Here is a 17,831-nt window from a genome sequence, read left to right on the forward strand (position 1 = left end):
ATGATATATAAATGATGTGTCATGTTGTAGCTTCATGAGTCATGCGTGAGGTGTATGTGTGTATGTGTGTGTGTGTGTGTGTGTGTATTCCACACACATTTGCTGTGTGTATTGTGCCACCGTGTGTTTGCTCATGAGCAGCGCACTCTGCAGGCTCATCACCACCATCATCACCATCACCATCATCATCATCATCACCATCACCATCACCATCATCATCATCTTCATCACCATCACCATCATCACCATCACCATCACCATCATCAGATCTCATTGGATGATTGTGACTCAGCGTTGAAGTCAAGACCAAGACTGAGTCAAGACCGGGTCAAGACCAAGACTGAGTCAAGACCAAGACCGAGTCAAGACCGAAACAAGACCAAGACTGAGTCAAGACCAAGACCGAGTCAAGACCGGGTCAAGACCAAGACTGAGTCAAGACCAAGACCGGGTCAAGACCGAGACAAGACCAAGACAGAGTCAAGACCAAGACCGAGTCAAGACTGAAACAAGACCAAGACCGGGTCAAGACCAAGACCGAGTCAAGACCAAGACCAGAGTGTATCAAGTCTGAGACTGTTTTCTTCTGGATGTGGTTTAGCAGAGGAACTCTTTGTGGTTTTAAAAGACTGAGACCTTCAAACTCCATCTGACCTACTGTAACTTTTTTCTACTAACTCCACCCAGCAGCTTCCGTAAGCTTTAAAAAGAGACTTCATGAAGACGTTCGGATTTCTTAAACAAATGTTTTAATAGATTTCTCCACAGACGTCTGCTGAGTGCTGCCAGTTTACCAAAGCATTAAAATACAGAGTCTAATAAAACTCCTCAACACTTCTCCAAACATGTAAAAGCTCTCAACGCCCCCGTTGAACACGCTGAAATAAATTAAATCAGTCGAATAAATTAAATCAAACAAACAAAAATGATCTGAATCGAAATGAAAAACCCAAAAACCCAAAGTTATTCTCATTAAAATGGATTTTTGTTTGTTTGTTGAATTTTTTGGGGGAATTATTCACGAATTCATCGTGACGGACAAACGCTTTCTGCACAAATCTGTCGATCTGATCTGACGTTAAAGATCCAGTGTGAAAAAATGGAAATAGAATATTCAGAACTGTTTTTATTCGTTTACAATCGCCTGAAAAGAAATCAGAACAAGTTTCAGAGCCTCGTTCCTGCAGGAACCCAGAGAGGACAGACACTTGGTCTAGAGACAGTCTTTCTCGTCTTCTTGCAGCCACCGTAGGTTCACATATGCACTCGATATTCAGTTGGTTGCAACTTGTACTCTCGCCACCTGCACGCTGGACGTCTAAAAGCAAAACAAAGTTTGTTGTGTGGACGTGATCTTCATGAAGTGGCAGACGTTTGTGTTTTTTTTATTGTCATATGCATAGAAACTCGTGAACTGGGCAGATCCAGGGTCAGTTTGTTCATCTCAATTCTTTAAACGTGGACACGACATCGTCTCATGTGAGTTTTTATTGCTGTGAATCGAGGAAAACGAAACGTGCCCACGTGACGATTTGGCTTTTAGCTTTGATCAAAATAAATCAGTGTGTGTGGAAGACCGTCAGCACCAGATGAAAGCTCACTGAGGAGCTAAACTTGGTTCAAACCCCTGAAACATTCGTCTGCAGACAAACGTCCAGCAGAGCAACATGAAATCTTTAAAAAACAAAGTCCACGTCGAGCAAAAGGAGAGCGTCTTCTCTGCGGTCAGATCCGTCGTTCCCTGAGCGCCTGGAAGAGTGGACTGTCCTCATCTGATTGTTCTGGATAGCCTACAGCAAGAGAACACACACACACACACACACACACACACACACACACACACACACACACACAGTTATAGTGTGTAAAACATCTTTACATTGATCCACACTGTGACTTCATCAACAAACACTGAATGAAGGAAGAAGCCTCACAGGATCTTCTTCGTGTTTCTCATGGTTTGTTTAATCTGATTATTTCCCTAAACTCATCGTTTCATTTATGAAATATTAAAAAGTGGATCAGCAGTTCGATCCCCGGCTCCTTCGGTCTGCACGTCAAAGCGTCCTCGGGACAGACACTGACCCTTAAACTGTTGCTTGCGGCGAGCATCAGAATACAGGTAACAAGTAACAAATAAATGTATTCCATGACCCGTCGCGTGGAGACGAGACAGATCACGACTCAGTCAGTTTCCTGATGAACCAACACAGTTACTCACCAAACGAGCTGTCGGCGTCAAACGAATCCGATCTGTTGTTGCTTCTGTCCGAATGTTCGGAGTCTTCGGATTCGTCGTCATCGCTGTTGTCTTCGTCGTCGTTGCTGTTACTGCCGAGAAGATCTGCGATCTGAGGGGAGGAGATTGAAACGAACACGACGTTAACTGAAGACAAGACAAACAAAAAGGTTCTGTGAACAAACGAACATCATGAAGGACTACACCCTAAAAAGGTGGAGATGTCTTTGAATATGAGAGTTCTGGTGTGTGTAGTCGCGTACCTCTTCATCCGTCGGGGAGTTGGTTCCGTCCCCGTTCTCCTGGTTCTCGTCATTGGCCAGTTCCTCGATGAGCGGGTCCGTGTCCATGTCATCCTCATCGTCATCATCATCAGCGTCGAAGTCATCCGTGTCTGACGAATCATCGTCGTCCTGATCTTCATCGTCCTGGAAGAACATTCACAACAAAACAACGCGATCAGCTGAGTCGACGCTCATTCATGCTGGACCTCCTCCAAAGCGGATCAGAACTTCCTATGATCAAGTATTCTGAGCGTCTCACCTGGTCGTCGTCGTCTCCCTCTTCTGCCAGTTTCTGTCGCCCGACCTCGTACAGACGACACACCGTGTCCAAGCTCACCGTGTCCTGGTTCTGCCGAGCGAACGCGAAAAGACAAACACAGCTGAGGTGAGCTCATCGTCATGGTTACCTACAAGAACACAGCAGGTGTGTGTGAGACTCGGTACCTCGATGACGGCCAGGTAGCAGTCTTTGGTGTCGGTGCAGAGGTCGAAGATGTTCCTCTTCACGTCCACTGTGGCTGAAAAGACAGAAACAACTTCTGAGTTTAAAAAACTGACGCTGAGGAGAAAGGAGGAGGAGGTGGAGGCCTGAGGGGAGCAGAAGGAACAGCTGATTCACGTGATGTCAGAGAGCAGGAAGTGCAGCCTACCAATGGGCTTGTAGTCTGTGGCGTCGAAGGTTCTGAAGGACGAGCCGAACGGACTCTTCATCTGCTGGTCCATGGCGTCGTCCTCGTCGTCGGCCTGCAGCATCGCTGTGTGCACACGTGAACGATTCAGACCATTAAAGATGTTTGTCGCACACACACACACACACACACACACACACACACACACACACACACAGTACCGAGCCCGTACCTCCGTACATGATGGTGCCGTTGCTGTTGAAGACCAGCCTGCACTGGTCGAGGGCCGGCGCCGTGTGCAGGAGGTGGAAGGTCCTCAGGTCCCACTGACAGCTGCTGTCAAGGCTGGCAACTACAGGCAACTACAATACAACTACAGGCAACTACAATACAACTACAGGCAACTACAATACAACTACAGGCAACCACAGGCAACTACAGGCAACCACAGGCAACTACAATACAACTACTGTACAACCACAGGCAACTACTGTACAACTACAGGCAACTACAGACAACTACAATACAACTACAGGCAACTACAGACAACTACAATACAACTACAGGCAACTACAGACAACTACAGGCAACTACAATACAAATACAGGCAAATACAATACAACTACTGTACAACCACAGGCAACTACTGTACAACTACAGGCAACTACAGACAACTACAATACAACTACAAGCAACTACAGACAACTACAGGCAACTACAATACAACTACAGGCAACTACAATACAACTACAGACAACTACAATACAACTACAATACAACTACAGGCAACTACAGACAACTACAGGCAACTACAATACAACTACAGGCAACTACAGGCAACTACAATACAACTACAGGCAACTACAGGCAACTACAATACAACCACAGGCAACTACAGACAACTACAATACAACCACAGGCAACTACAATACAACTACAGGCAACTACAAGCAACTACAGACAACTACAATACAACTACTGTACAACTACAAGGAACTACAATACAACTACAGGCAACCACAGGCAACTACAATACAGCTACAGGCAACTACAATACAGCTACAGGCAACTACAGGCAACTACTGTACCACTACAGGCAACTACAAGAAACTACAGACAACTACTGTACAACTACAGACAACTACAATACAACTACTGTACAACTACAAGCAACTACAGACAACTACAATACAACTACAGGCAACCACTGGCAACTACAGGCAACTACAATACAACTACAGACAACTACAATACAACTACAAGCAACCACAGGCAACTACAATACAACTTCAAGCAACTACAGACAACTACTGTACAACTACTGTACAACTACAGACAACTGCAGTGGTAGTTGCAGACAGACCTGAGTGTATTCTTCATATTGCCGTGAGTTTAAGGTAATTAGTGTTCTTGTTCGGAGGATACGATCTCGGTGTTGACGATGACCTCCAGGCCGTTGGGGTGGAACACTCCGCTGATGTTCATGTTGAACTTGTCAAACTTGTGGATGGCCCGTGACGCCCGCACGTCCCACAGCACGCCGTCGTTTAGCACCAGGTCGTCGGTGGGGTTGAAGGTGGCGCAGTTCCTCTTGTAGTTGTTGGCCAGGGCGGGGTCGTTCAGCGTCAGAGTCTTCTGACCCGTCTGGATGTCGTAGATCTGCAAACGTAGAAAGAACGTTGCACCGACGTTACTAACATGGAGGAAGAACGTTCAGGCGACAGGACGGTTCAGGCGACGTACGTGTGCGACTTGGTCCTTTGTGCCGATGACTCGGTCCTGAGAGAGTTTACTGAACTCGACGTAGTGATCGTCGACAAACGAGTTCCTGAGAGAGAGAACGAACTCGTTAAACTGCACAGACCACACACCAGGAGGAACAGCTGAGTGTGTGTGTGTGTGTAAATGTGTGTGTGTGTGTGTGTGTGTGAGCTTTACTTCATGGTAAAAACACCGTCCATACTCCACAGAGCAGACAACGGGACGCTCCAAGACGCCGAGGTCAGCAACAGTTTACCATCCTGAGAGACAAACACAAACTTTGATGAACATTTTTATTTTTATTAAAGAACAAACAAAAACATTCATTCAAAAATCAGCAACCAATTTTCTACATTAATTAATTAATTTAATTGATTAATTAAGATATTCAGTTTAATGTGATTATAAAAATCTTTATGACATTTCTGCATGAAAAATGACTTTAATGGTTAATCGATGTGTTCCAACATGCAGACAAACAACTGTCACACTTTATTTTAATCACAAAACCTCCAAAGAAATTCGATTAAAAAGAATCATCTGTCATTTTTTAGTTAATCATCGACATAAAAAAGAACTTATACTAATTGTTTATTATAATAGTTATAGTTATTTTAGCTCGTGTTCATTAACGTGATCGTGAAAATAAAATGAACTTGTTGGCAGCTGATGAATCTTGTCCAGTTTTGGAGGTAAATCTCTCTACTCGTCTCTGACTGCGTCTGTCTGAATTTTGCTGCGTGTTCAGTGTTTTTACAGAAAGCGCTGAAAGCGACGCCATGAGAGCGCAGAGTGTGAAGCAGAACAGCCCGGACGAGCTGAAGCTCTCTGCGAAGCTTCAAACGCGTCACCCCGAGTCGATCTGCAGCGTGAACTCACCCTGGAGGGTTCGAGGTGCGTGATGGCCGACGTGTGGCAGGTGTAGTTGGCCACCTCCTCTCCGGAGAAGACGTTGTAGAACTTGAGGTGACCCGAGCACGTTCCCAGCATCAGGAAGCGCTCGCGGGCGGAGAAGGCACAGCAGGTGAAGCCGCTCTCGTCTCCGTCGCCTTCGTGGAACACCGACATGGGACGAAACCTGAAACCGAGATTAGAAAGAAGAAAGACTTTAAATAATCGGAGACGCAGCAGAAATCTGGCGAAGCGCTGCGAGCGGCTCTTCACCTGCTGAAGATCAGATGTCTGTCCAGACACCCTCGGTCCACGCCTCCGTACTTCGGGTACAGCACCCTGCTGCCCAGGCGGGCGGTGAAGTTGGGCGACGCCTGTCGTCGCTGCTTCGACTCGGGGCAGCGGTGCGGGGTGAAGAGGGAGAACGGGGGGCAGGTGGTGACGGGGTTGGGGCAGCGGGCGTGTTGCTCCCTCAGGTACTCGGTGATGATGCTGTCGAGGGTCGGCGGGGAGGGGAGGTGGCGCTCCAGCTGCTTCTTCATGGCTGGAGTCTGCGAGACGGAGAACGGATTAAAAGGACATCGCGGCTTCGTGATCAGAAATGAATCGTTCATTAAGCGTCTGACTCACCTGGATGAAAGCACCGTGGTCTGACTTCTGTTTCAGCGCGCGGAGTTTTTTCCCTGAGCTGCTGCAGTGAGCCGTCGGGCGCTCCCGCGAGAACAAAATCCGCCCGACCAGATGAGGAGGGTGAGTGGAGGTGGATGAGGAGGGGCATGACGGGTGAGGGCTGACGAGGCAACGAGATGAAGAAGAGGGAGTGGAGGAGGACGCCGCTGCAGGGGCGACGACCGAGGAGACCGGCGAGGATCCGACGTGGCCAGCGTTACGAGCTGCGATCCCGCCGGCTAACCGGCAAGACCTGGGAAGGATGGAGGAGGAGGGAGGAGGTGGGGTGATGCAGGTGGAGTGTGGACAGAGCGATGCTACAGGTAAGTTGGCCTCTTTGATGAGCAAGTTGGCCGTCTCGTGGAGGCCTTTGGCGGTGAGGTGGTTTCTGATCAGCATGAGGAGCTCCTTCTCGGAGAAGGTGATCCGCGACTGAGCGACCACGTTGGCCCTCTGCAGGCGAGCCAGCGACACGTCGCTGCCCATGAGGAGAGGCTTGCCGGACACCCGCTCGGTCAGCTCAGCGGCATATCGGCAGAAACGGACGTGCTCGCTTCGTTTGTCCTGCAGCACCGGCTCTTTCATCAGCTGCGGAGACGAGAAGAAGAAGAAGAAGAAGAAGGAGGTGAGCTAAACGCTGACGACGGCAGCGACACTCGGCGTTAAACTTCAGGACTTTGTCTGCGCTCACCTGCTGAATGTGGCTGCTGGTGAAGAGCGGCAGTTTGCTGATGATCTGTCTGATCGCGGTGCTGCGAGAGAGTCCGACCAGAGCCTTACAGGCCAGGGAGCGGATCAGGTCGGCGTCCGTGATGGGCATCTTCACCGACAGCAGAGACAGCAGCACCTGACGGAGGCAGACAGGAGGAGAGAGTGTGGGAGCAGCAGACAGGCCGACTCCTTCAGGAAAGAAATCATTTCTCCGTGCTCACCTTTATACCGTTGTTGTTCTGCACCACCTGCCACATGTGGGCCAGCACTCGGTTGTGGGGAGCCGGGGGCTGCTGGGGGTGGAGCGACGGCCTAAGAGGGGCGACGGCAAAGGCACCCAGCGTGTTCAGGCTCTGGTCCGGAGCGCACACACAGTTTATGATCACCTGGGGTGGAGGAAGACGGATGTTCATCACACGAGTTCAGTTCAGTTACCATGGAAGTAATCTGAGTAGAATAACATCTGTGTGCTCACTTGTAGCGCAGACTTCTGGATCTCGGCGTCGTTGACAAACACCTCGCCCTCCGCGACGCCTAGAATGATGCTCATACCTGCAGACACGAGACACATCGACACACGTGACTGACTGAACGGATCTGTACTGCAAAGTAAATAATGTTCTTGCGATGAAAACATGCTCGTGTTCTGCTTCAGCACGGACGACAAGGTTACTTTCGCCTGCGATGTCCACAAACTCTCAGAGTCATACTGACCCACAGTGGAAACAGGCGACCTGGTTTCATCCAGAACGTCCACCGTGTCCGCCAGCACCAACTGGACTTTCGGAACCACCACCAGCATGGCCAGGATGTCGAGTGCGTACCGCACGGTGTCACTCCTGGGAAGGGAGGCGAGAAAAAACAGTTAGCGACACACTCGCAGACGATCACGACTCGTCACGGCGCTCTCTCGTACTTTACCTGCCGTAGTAAGTCCTCCAGTCGCAGGCTGTGGAGATGAGCTGCAGCATCAGAGGGACGCAGGACAGCTTGTAGAAAACCTCGACCGCTTCCCAGTGCAGCTGCGGAGGTCCACACTCGATGAGGAACTCCATCATCTCGATCACCTGCTCCCTGGTGTACGTGTACGCCTGGAAACACACACACACAACACACACACACACACACTCAGTGTGTTTCGTTCACTCCTCTCTAACATGCTGATGATCACACACACATCACACACACACCTTGTAAAACGGCTGCTGGGGGACGACGGTGCCTCCGTCTGACGAGTGCAGGGACTGCTTGACCTGTTCGGCCTTCACGGCCAGGTGAGCCTCGAAGTACCTGAACACACCATCAACGATCAGTTAAAGAGCTGCAGGTGCAGAGACGAGGTTCATGTCTGCAGGTCCGTCACCACCTTCTAATAAACTTATCTGGACACTTGTATCCACTGTACCTGCGCAGAGCCATGCAGGTGTGTTTGGCTGTCTGTCGGCTGGAGAACACCTGATCGTCGTTCATTACGGACACCTCTGTGTCTGTGTTCAGGATCTCCAGAGTACTGACCTGCAGGGAGAGGAGGGGACATCAGAACCTCATCAATACAGGTGCGAGCGCCTCGTTAATACAGGTGTTAAATCTCACATGTTGGAGCTTTAAGATTAATTTAAGAGTTAAACTTTCAGTGTAAGTTCAAACGTTTAGTCCTGACCAGGTTGACGAGCCGCCGCAGGCCGTCCTGATGGTCGAAGAGCTGCAGCACCGCCCTGAAGGAGAAGGAGATGGAGAAGAACATGGTGGCGTGGCAGACGCCTGAAGCGTGGGACGACTCCAGCAGCCACAGAGCGTAGGACACCATGTCGGACAGCACGCCGCCTGAGAGCGTGCACACCTAGAGAGAGAGAGAGAGAGCAGAGGTAAAGGAAAGATCAGGGAACAGTGTGTGTGTGTGTGTGTGTGTGTGTGTGTGTGTGTGTGCGCGCGCGCTCACCCTCTCCATAGCATCTTGATTGTACGCCAGGTAGTACAGACAGAGAGACACTCCGGTCGCCGCCATCGACGGCCTCGGGATCTCCAGAAGTTTTTGAACTCCTCCGTGAGCGATGAACTCCGCTGCAAACTTCTTATGGAGGAGCAGCGAGGCGAGATACTGAGGACGGACACGAGACATGAGACACGAAGAGACACGACATGAGACACGAAGAGACACAAGGCGAGACACTAGGGATGTAACTATGCATCGTGACACGATTAAAAATCTGACGACTCGCATCGGTTGACAGAAAAAATTTGTCACGATTCTTGGCGAATGCGAGAGAAGTAGGATACGTTGTTTTTCTTATGTTATCTTAAAAAAAGTCACTGGTTGGTGATTCATTTGTTCAACGTCAGGCGTCAAGTCACGTGACTCACGTCACTACGTAGGTACGGAGCACAGAGCGAGGGAAGACATGGCGACGGTAGAAAACAGCTTTGAAACAGAGGACGCAGCGAGCAGTTTGAAATCACCTGTGTGGAGCATTTTGGATTCAATATATACACAAATACAACCGTGAGAAACAGACTAAACCAAAACAGCATGGAAACATAGAGAGACTGCGACATATAGCGGCAACACGAGCAACATGCAGCAGCAACATGCAACACAAGCAACATGCAGCAGCATATCAGCCGCCACAGTGAGAAGCAAAGTAACGTTTCGCCACCTCGGGAGCGAAAACTGCACATCACAGCAGTTAACAGCAGTTTACTGTGAGACTGTTTTTAAAGAAAGCAGATATCTGTCATGTGTTTGTTTAAGATGTAAGTTGCACTTTTTATAAGAGAAACACAAACTGTTTCTGTAAAGAAAGCACCTCAGATTTTTTTCCTACAAATAAAAAGATAATTTTATTTGGTCATAATTTGTCTGTAGCTCATTTTGATAAAAAGAAATCGTGAAAAAATCGTATCGTGAACTCGAATCGAGTCGTGAGTCGAGTGTATCGTTACATCCCCTACGAGACACAAGATGAGACACGACATGAGACACGAGACGAGACTCCAGACATGAGACATGACACGAGACACAGACTCTGATACTCAGTGAAGGACTCAGCAGGACGTGTGACTTCAGTCTGCAGCGTTCACCAAATAAACTTTATCACCATGTTGATGTTGACTTGTTTCATGGTCACACTGATGGACAGACGATCATTTAGACATTTATGGACTTTACTGTCACATATTTGCAGCTGTGAATCAACTTTATTCATGCTCATGTAATAATCTGTGAACATGGACTTGGAAGTGAACGTTACGACGTCTGGCCTTCAAACACTCAGTAAAGTTGCTTATTGCTCCATCGTGGAGCTCAGAGCAACCCCACCCACAAAGGTCTGTCTTATCCTCCACGCACAGACACGCTCCTGTGGGGTGGAGGAGGTGGAGGGTGGAGGAGAAGATAAAGACAAAAGTTTGATTGACTGAATGTGTGAGCACGCAGAGCGTGACGCAGACTGAGAGGTCAGGGAACGCTTCAAACTGAAAACTGTTGAATGAACGCTGAATGTTTCCTTTGAAGAGGAAGCACACAGCGTTCGTCATGTTGTATATCAAAGGTGTGAGTGTGTCGGAGACGTGTTTGGAGGCGGACAGTCTTACCAGGAGAGCGTCGAAGGTGAGCTGGACAGTTTTGGTCTGCCAGAGGTCGATGTAGTTCATCAGCAACGAGCGAGTGTCCATCTGCATGAAGACGGCGAGCAGCTGCAGGAGAGACAAAGATTCATGGACACGAGTCAAAAAAAAAGAAACACTGCGAGCCTCCATGCATGCTCCTCTTCAGGTGTCTCACCTCCTGGTAGTCCCCGAGCGGCGTCAGGTACTGCAGGATCAGCCTCTGCTCCATGGCCGGGCTCAGCGGTAAGAGGTGGTAGTCGGAGCCGATCACCATGGAGCTCATCTCGGACCAGGAGGTGCTGCTGTTGGTGGGCTGCTGCTTGCTCGCCTCGTTTCTCTCCACCTCCTCCTCCTTGTCCTCGGTCCTGAAGGAGGTGGAGGAGGAGGTGTAGTTGAGTTTCTGCTTCGCCTTCCTCCCGTTCTCCTTCACCACCCGTCTCCTCCCTCCTGCTCCTCTTCCTCCCTGCCTGTCCTCCGCCTCCTTGGAGGCGAGGTCTAGGCTCGCTTGGTAAACAAAGTCTGGCAGCAGTCGGGTCGAGCTGGATCCGCTGCAGCCGCCGTTTTTCATGGCTGAACCGAGCTGTGACGAAGTCTTCCCGTCGTCTCCCGGCTTCTTCTCCTGCTGCTCTGCTGAGCTGTTTGAGGTTTGGCTCGTTTCGTCTTGAGAGTCCTGAGGTAGATTCTGGGCCGGCGCCGCCGTGGCCGGACCGGAGCGACTCTTGGCCTCTTCGCTTTGCAGCTCACGCAGGCGCTGAATCATGATCGGCACCTGGAGAGTTCACGGGAAACAAACACACGATGAAGACTGCAGGTGGTGGTGTGACCATCAGAGGAAGGTAGCGCGAGACCTCACCAGCTGAGCGTTCTCCTCTCTGTAGCTGGCCGCCACCTCCTGGTTGCTCATGGCTCGGGCCAGCAGGCCCGTGGCATAGACGCACAGCGGTCGCTCCGCTTCACGAGCCCAGGTGAACAACTTCTCAACCAGCCCTTCCTGTCACACACACACACACACACACTTCATCATCATCACGATGCAAAACAAAGATCGTCTCCATCGTGCAGCGTTTTATATTTTGGAGTCGGACCTTCTCCTGGAAGACGACGCCCGTCTCCAGACCCGGCATGATGTTCTGAAGCAGACGGCAGGCGGCTGTGTTCAGGCTCAGCTCTCTGCTGGTCATGATGTACGTGTCCAACAGCTGGAACACAAACACACACACAATCAAACAAAGAATACACAAAGTGTGTGTGTGTGTGAGAACGTGCACGCGTCCTCACGGCGTTCGTGAAGTCGTCGTTCATGAAGAGTATCTTCAGGAGAACTCCCAGCATGCAGTTCGGGTCCGCCCGTCCTATAGAGTCACACAACGACCAATCAGACGTGTCGATTCTAAAACCTTTGGAACTTTTAAAAACATAAACGTACGATGACCTGGGTGACGGTCGTCAAACGGGTCGGGGTCGGCTTTGTGATACTCTCCCGTCTCTTTTTCGATCAGCTCAGAGATTCTGCAGAAAACACACAGACGAGTCAGCCGAGTGTGTGTGTGTGTGTGTGTGTGTGTGTGTGTGTGTGTGTGTCTCTGCTCACTTGGTGAGGATGGACACCAGCTGCTCCGTGGTGCCTCGCTGGGCTTCCTCCCATTCCTCTAGCAGCGCCGCGAGACTCTCCTTGCCGTCCACGGCCATCGCCACCGCCATGGCGGCCGACACGGCGGCCGACAGGGCCGAGGAGAGGATGGACGCCGGGATGATTGACGCGAGGGTGGGGGTGTCCTCCTCTGGTGGGGAAGACATCGGTGCCTGGAAGAGAGGAGGAGACAAGGAGGAAAGAAAAGGAGACAAGGAGAAGTTAGTAAAAATGCAGATTTCTTTCCTTTAAAATAAAAGCGTGTACGGCGAGAAGTCGACCACGTCAGGAGACGAACGTTTGGAGGGTGATGATCGTAGTTTGAGTCAAGTCGAGATTATGCTAAATATATTTTCACCAACTATATTCAGGTTCCCTGTTAAAGGGCTAACCTTTAATTATCCCAGTTTATTCCCATGGAAAGTTTCCAGAATCTTGCAACCCTCAGTCATCATCACATCAAAGTTCCACAATGCTCAAACCCTCTTCTCAGTTCCTGCGCTTTCACCCTGAAGACACCTCCATAAAAACATGCTCACATGTTCACACACAGGAGAAAAGAAGTTCACAGAAACATCGATGACTAAAATAAATCAAGAGATGTACGGATCTGCTCAGTTTGCACAACGTGAATCAAACTTTAGAAAAGTAGGAGAGACTTCTAAACGAGATGTTCAGACTCAAACATCAGCAGACTGATTTTAATCCACCGATCACAGATCTACATCACGGTCAGCGTACACGACATCCCACAGGACGTGACTCAGAAAATGACGCTTCAAAAACTAATATCTAGAAATTCTGAACAATATTATTCTGACATATTCCAGGAGTTTCAGCGCGCTACTCCTCCCTCGGTTTTAGTCGCACAAACACAAAAAAGGTATCAAAACGACCGGCTCGGTCAGGAATGTTGAGCTGTGACTTTTCTAAGAGTTTCACCAAACGGTTTTGCCAAAAATCACCAAAAACCACGGCAAAGTTTACAATGGGTGTGAATTGGTAGAATGTTCCCGAGCTAGAGTGGAGAGGGAGAGAAACATTTGTCAAAAAATACATTTGCAAACGGCTCTCGAGGCCACAGATGTCACTCTACAGAAATAATTTCTACATAGAAACGTAGGAAAATTCGTGGGCTACGCAGCGATATCACTGCTGAAGCTGTCAGACTTATAGTTTTGGCGGGAGACGCACTGATGCTCCAGGATCACCCACCGACAGCCCCATCTACTCCCATGTAAACTGGAGAGGAGAAATTTCCCAAAGGAGCACGGGGCACCTGTTCTTTCTCTCTCTCCCCAGGTCACATTTTTTAACTTCACACACTGAAATTCAGCATTCACATGGTCGACAAGATGAGGATGCTCACGGTCATTTGGGCTTTTTGATACCACCTACCGTTTGGCATTAGTGTCCACTAGTTGGAGGGGCTTCATTTAGAGATTTTCTGTGTCTCTCAGCAGTCACTCACACACAGACAGAGCACAGCTGCAGTTAATGCTCTGACCTGCAGCTGACCCTGGTTGCTCGGCAACCTCAAGCTGCCTTTGACTGACTTTGTTATAGTAATATGCTATGTAATAGTAATAATGTCTGTCAGACACACTCTACATTTATTTAGACGTTTTATAGTTTGGAACTATCCCTTTAATAATGTGTAAGCAGTGTGTTTGCAGAGGTTTAAACAGATCATCAATGCAGCAGGATACTGTGACTGGAACTTCTCTGTAGTACAGTTTTAGTTTACACACACAGATATTGAAGGAGTGTCACATGTGTAACGTTTTTCCAACCTGCAGAAGCTCCGTAAACTTACACTTGAAGCCATGTCCAGATCTGATGTGTCTCCTTAGTGTTAGTAAAGGGTTGGTAAAGATGTCGCCCCTCTCTGTCCTCCTGCAGTTCACATCCAGGCCAATCTGGAAGATGACCTCGTGAAGGAGGCGCTCAAAACGGTGAGAAAACCACGACAGTAAAGTCTGACACAGCAGGTTGGAGATCAGGATTTAACAGAAGTCCTGAGGTGAAGGAGGCTGGTTCAAAGACGTCTACATACTCTGCTGTGGTTATTGTCCCCATTTTAAACTGTGAAACCAAAGCGAGCGAGCAGTGAGCATGTGTATTATAAACATGGTGACGGTGGTCTTCCCTCCATCTGTTTTCAGGGCGTTGACCTTCGTCAGTACTCCAAACAGGTGGAGTCAGAGCTGCAGAGGATCGAACAGGCCTCCATCAAAGACTGTATCCTTCATGTCGAGCTGTTCTGACACTACACGTTATTCAGACTCATCACCTGATGGAGCACGGCTACGTCAGACTCTGTTCACGCTGGTTCATGCAGGAGATGGAGATGACAAAGCTCCAGCCTAACTACAGTTTGAACACATCACTTTGATCCACGATATTAGTGTGTGAAAATACTAATAATATTGAATTTTCTAACATTATTTTGGTTCTTTTTGACTGAAGTCTTAAAATGTGACGTTGGAGCTCCTTCAGGTTTTTCTCTCTCTGATGATCTGTGGTGGTTTTCCTGACTGTTCATCTGTCAGACATCAAGGAGAGTCAGAACATTGCTCTGCTGCACAACCAGATCACCGCCTGCGACTCCATCCTGGAGGTAAGACGAGGCGCCTTCATCCTGATCCCACAGTCACTGCTTGATGGAGTTGGAGTTGAGAAATGTTTGGTTGTTTTGTGTCTGTCCTCTCAGCGGATGGAGGGCATGCTGAGCGGCTTCCAGAGCGACCTGTCCTCCATCAGCAGTGAGATCCAGACTCTGCAGCAGCAGTCGGTCAGCATGAACGTCCGTCTGAAGAACAGGCAGGCGGTGCGCAGCCACCTCAGCCAGCTGGTGGACGAGCTGGTGGTGCCCGGAGCCATGATCTCGTAAGTTTCAGAAGGTGGAGACAGTAAGATGTACCGTGGGGCGTTTATTTTGTCTGACGGCGTGCCCCGTGTCCTCGCAGCACCATCCTAGACAGTCCGGTGACGGAGCAGGAGTTCCTGGAGCAACTCCACGAACTCAACAACAAGATCAACTTCGCCAAAGAGCTGAGCTTCAGAGAGACGCTGGCCTGCTCCGACATCCAGGACATCGTGGACCGCCTCAAACTCAAGGTGAGACACAGAGACGGAGACGAGACGGAGACAGTCGTCTGTTTTCATGATCGTTTGATTTCCTGAAGCTTTGCTAGTTTATAAAACTTTGAACAGTATCCCACAACCCAAAGTGTCTTCATCAGATGTTTTGATGACCTCGTCCTCATTATGGCTGATTTATTTTTCTGTTGATCAATTAATCGACTAATTGTTGCGTTTCGTCAGTAACGAACACAGATGAAGATTTATCCAGATATTCTGTGGATTGATGTCGTTTAAAGACTCGTACATGAAACGTTGTAACATTTGTGTCTCTGCAGGCGGTGTCAAAGATCCGAGAGTTCATTCTTCAGAAGATTTACTCCTTCAGGAAGCCGATGACCAACTACCAGATCCCTCAGAACACTCTGCTCAAGTACAGGTGAGCTCCACCATCAGCTCCACCATCAGCACATGTTATGACTAGTGTGTGTGTCTGTTTGTCCACAGTCGTACATCGTCTGCGTTGTGAAGTCAAAGCCGATGACTCTGTCTCTTTGTTTGGTCTCTGCAGATTTTTCTATCAGTTCCTTCTGGCCAATGAGAGGACGGTTGCCAAGGAGATCAGAGACGAGTACGTGGACACGATGAGCAAGATTTACTACAGTTACTTCAAGTCGTACAGCGGCCGGCTGCTCAAAGTTCAGGTCAGGTCCACACACACACACACGCCGACACGTCCCAGGTCAATCCGCACAATATTAATAATAATAATCATCATAATGTGTTTGCAGTACGAGGAGGTCGCAGACAAAGACGACCTGATGGGAGTCGAAGACACGGCCAAGAAAGATATCCTTCAGAACGTCACGTCGGGTTTCAGAGTTTAACTTTTACTCTGTTTCCATAAAGTGTGAAGAAATCACCAACATGAGCTTGTGCACTAACGTCCGTCACACACAGTTCTACACGAAGCTGAACGTTCAGTTTCTCTCTTGTGGAACTCAACACAGGTAGAGACACTGAACAGCTGAAGAACTCTGGCTGAACAGTCTGAACTGTCTGAGTGTGTGTCTCTGCATTCCAGACATAAGAACATGTTGATCAGATACGAGCTTATTATCACCCCTGAACTCTGTAATCATCACATCCTCGTGCCTCAGCCGTCTCTCTGTGTGAACACTCGTTTCCTTGTTTCCACTCCTTGACTCCTCGCTGCACGTTTCTTCTCCAAACCGTCCCTAAAGAGCAGGAACACCATCTTCACTCTGGGCCAGCGTGGCGCCATCCTGAGTCCTGCCGAGCTCGAGGGTCCGATCCTGGTCCCACACACGGCTCAGAGAGGAGACAGCAGGGTGAGACGTCCACAGAACCGAGACGCAGTCGTCAGCATTCACAAAAAAGTGTTGAAGTGTTGGTGCAGGGACGAGCAGTGAGAATAATTAATAACTTGATATTGCGACACCTTTCTGAAGATATGAACCTGAAAACAGGACGACAGCAGACAAACATCTAGCAGCGTCAGCTGACACTGACACCTGGTGGCGTCTTATTGAACCTGCAGCCTGTTTGACTGTGTCCTCTCTCCGTCAGTATCCCTATGAGACGCTGTTTCGCAGTCAGCACTACGCTCTGCTGGACAACGGCTGCAGAGAGTTCCTCTTCCTGTCCGACTTCTTCATGGTCACCGGAAACTCTGCGCTCGACCTCTTCAACAGCATCATGGGAAAAACTCTCAGCATGTTCCTGGTACGAACGCAGCCGTGTTCAGTACACGAAGCGTCGGCCGCTCCGTGTTCTGGTGTCGTGTTGTTCAGTCCTGTTGTCTGTGTCCACAGAAGAGCATGTCCACGTACGTGTCCGACTGCTACGACAGCATCGCCGTCTTCCTCTGCATCCACATCATCCTCCGCTTCAGAGCCATCACGGCCAAGAGGAACATCCCCGCCCTCGACAAGTCAGTCACCTGTTATTGATCAGATCCGAACGTGTCCTGAGCCTCCTGCTGACGTGTGTGTGTGTGTGTGTGTGTGTTGGAATTTATGTTATCTGAAGACCTTGCTGAGTTGTGTGAAGTCAAATAGACAGAAGTCATTGAAGGGTTAATTCTGTGTTCATGTCTCAGCTTGTTGTTTCCATCATTGTTGTGACAGCTGATTGTTGTGGCATTTCTTCACCTGTCAATCAAACACTGTGGGCGGTACTTTGCCCTCTTCTCATGGTCGTTGTGTAAATGTTTGAGTTTCTGTAGGTGGCGCTCCTTCCTGTGTCTGTTTAGCCATGGAGGCTATCACTGCTCATGATGACTTTAGTTTGTATGATCAGAATCC

The 17,831-nt window shown here is 49.1% G+C and overlaps 2 protein-coding genes across 2 annotated transcripts; one reads left to right on the plus strand and one right to left on the minus strand.

The window, feature by feature from the left end:
• Positions 1-747: 747 nt before the first annotated feature.
• On the minus strand, positions 748-12,593 carry LOC104938219 (DDB1- and CUL4-associated factor 1). The gene is made up of 29 exons (XM_027277969.1): positions 12,382-12,593; positions 12,223-12,299; positions 12,069-12,142; positions 11,876-11,989; positions 11,644-11,781; positions 10,966-11,559; positions 10,776-10,877; positions 9,124-9,282; positions 8,845-9,024; positions 8,590-8,699; positions 8,375-8,474; positions 8,106-8,275; positions 7,899-8,023; positions 7,660-7,736; positions 7,406-7,570; positions 7,165-7,320; positions 6,435-7,061; positions 6,078-6,355; positions 5,793-5,991; positions 5,091-5,173; positions 4,896-4,980; positions 4,578-4,811; positions 3,385-3,478; positions 3,174-3,278; positions 2,968-3,041; positions 2,783-2,872; positions 2,503-2,667; positions 2,222-2,351; positions 748-1,790 (listed from the first exon to the last, which is right to left on the minus strand). The coding sequence occupies exons 1-29, from the start codon at positions 12,585-12,587 to the stop codon at positions 1,726-1,728; spliced, it is 4,776 nt and encodes a 1,591-aa protein (XP_027133770.1). The 5' UTR covers positions 12,588-12,593; the 3' UTR covers positions 748-1,725.
• Positions 12,594-14,283: 1,690 nt separating this feature from the next.
• LOC113745643 (vacuolar protein sorting-associated protein 52 homolog) lies at positions 14,284-17,492 on the plus strand. The gene is made up of 11 exons (XM_027277972.1): positions 14,284-14,375; positions 14,586-14,661; positions 14,973-15,040; positions 15,134-15,309; positions 15,390-15,540; positions 15,843-15,943; positions 16,076-16,208; positions 16,296-16,353; positions 16,723-16,856; positions 17,095-17,250; positions 17,340-17,492. Exons 4-11 carry the CDS (start codon positions 15,137-15,139, stop codon positions 17,475-17,477), a joined length of 1,044 nt encoding a protein of 347 aa, XP_027133773.1. The 5' UTR covers positions 14,284-14,375; positions 14,586-14,661; positions 14,973-15,040; positions 15,134-15,136; the 3' UTR covers positions 17,478-17,492.
• Positions 17,493-17,831: the final 339 nt, after the last annotated feature.

Source organism: Larimichthys crocea, chromosome I, assembly GCF_000972845.2.
Source record: "Larimichthys crocea isolate SSNF chromosome I, L_crocea_2.0, whole genome shotgun sequence".
NCBI classification, from domain to species: Eukaryota; Metazoa; Chordata; class Actinopteri; family Sciaenidae; genus Larimichthys; species Larimichthys crocea.

What these genes read in the sequence shown, in the direction of transcription:
- LOC104938219 (XM_027277969.1), bottom strand. Translation starts at nt 12,587, where the DNA reads ATGTCTTCCCCACCAGAGGAGGACACCCCCACCCTCGCGTCAATCATC. An exon ending in ACCTGCATGGCTCTGCGCAG is followed by an intron (nt 8,475 to 8,589) that starts GTACAGTGGATA and finishes TGGTGTGTTCAG; the next exon opens with GTACTTCGAGGCTCACCTGG. An exon ending in TCATCGTCAACACCGAGATC is followed by an intron (nt 3,479 to 4,577) that starts GTATCCTCCGAA and finishes AGCAGCTGTCAG; the next exon opens with TGGGACCTGAGGACCTTCCA.
- LOC113745643 (XM_027277972.1), top strand. Translation starts at nt 15,137, where the DNA reads ATGGAGGGCATGCTGAGCGGCTTCCAGAGCGACCTGTCCTCCATCAGC. An exon ending in CGAAGACACGGCCAAGAAAG is followed by an intron (nt 16,354 to 16,722) that starts ATATCCTTCAGA and finishes TCCTCGCTGCAC; the next exon opens with GTTTCTTCTCCAAACCGTCC. An exon ending in CTCAGAGAGGAGACAGCAGG is followed by an intron (nt 16,857 to 17,094) that starts GTGAGACGTCCA and finishes TCTCTCCGTCAG; the next exon opens with TATCCCTATGAGACGCTGTT.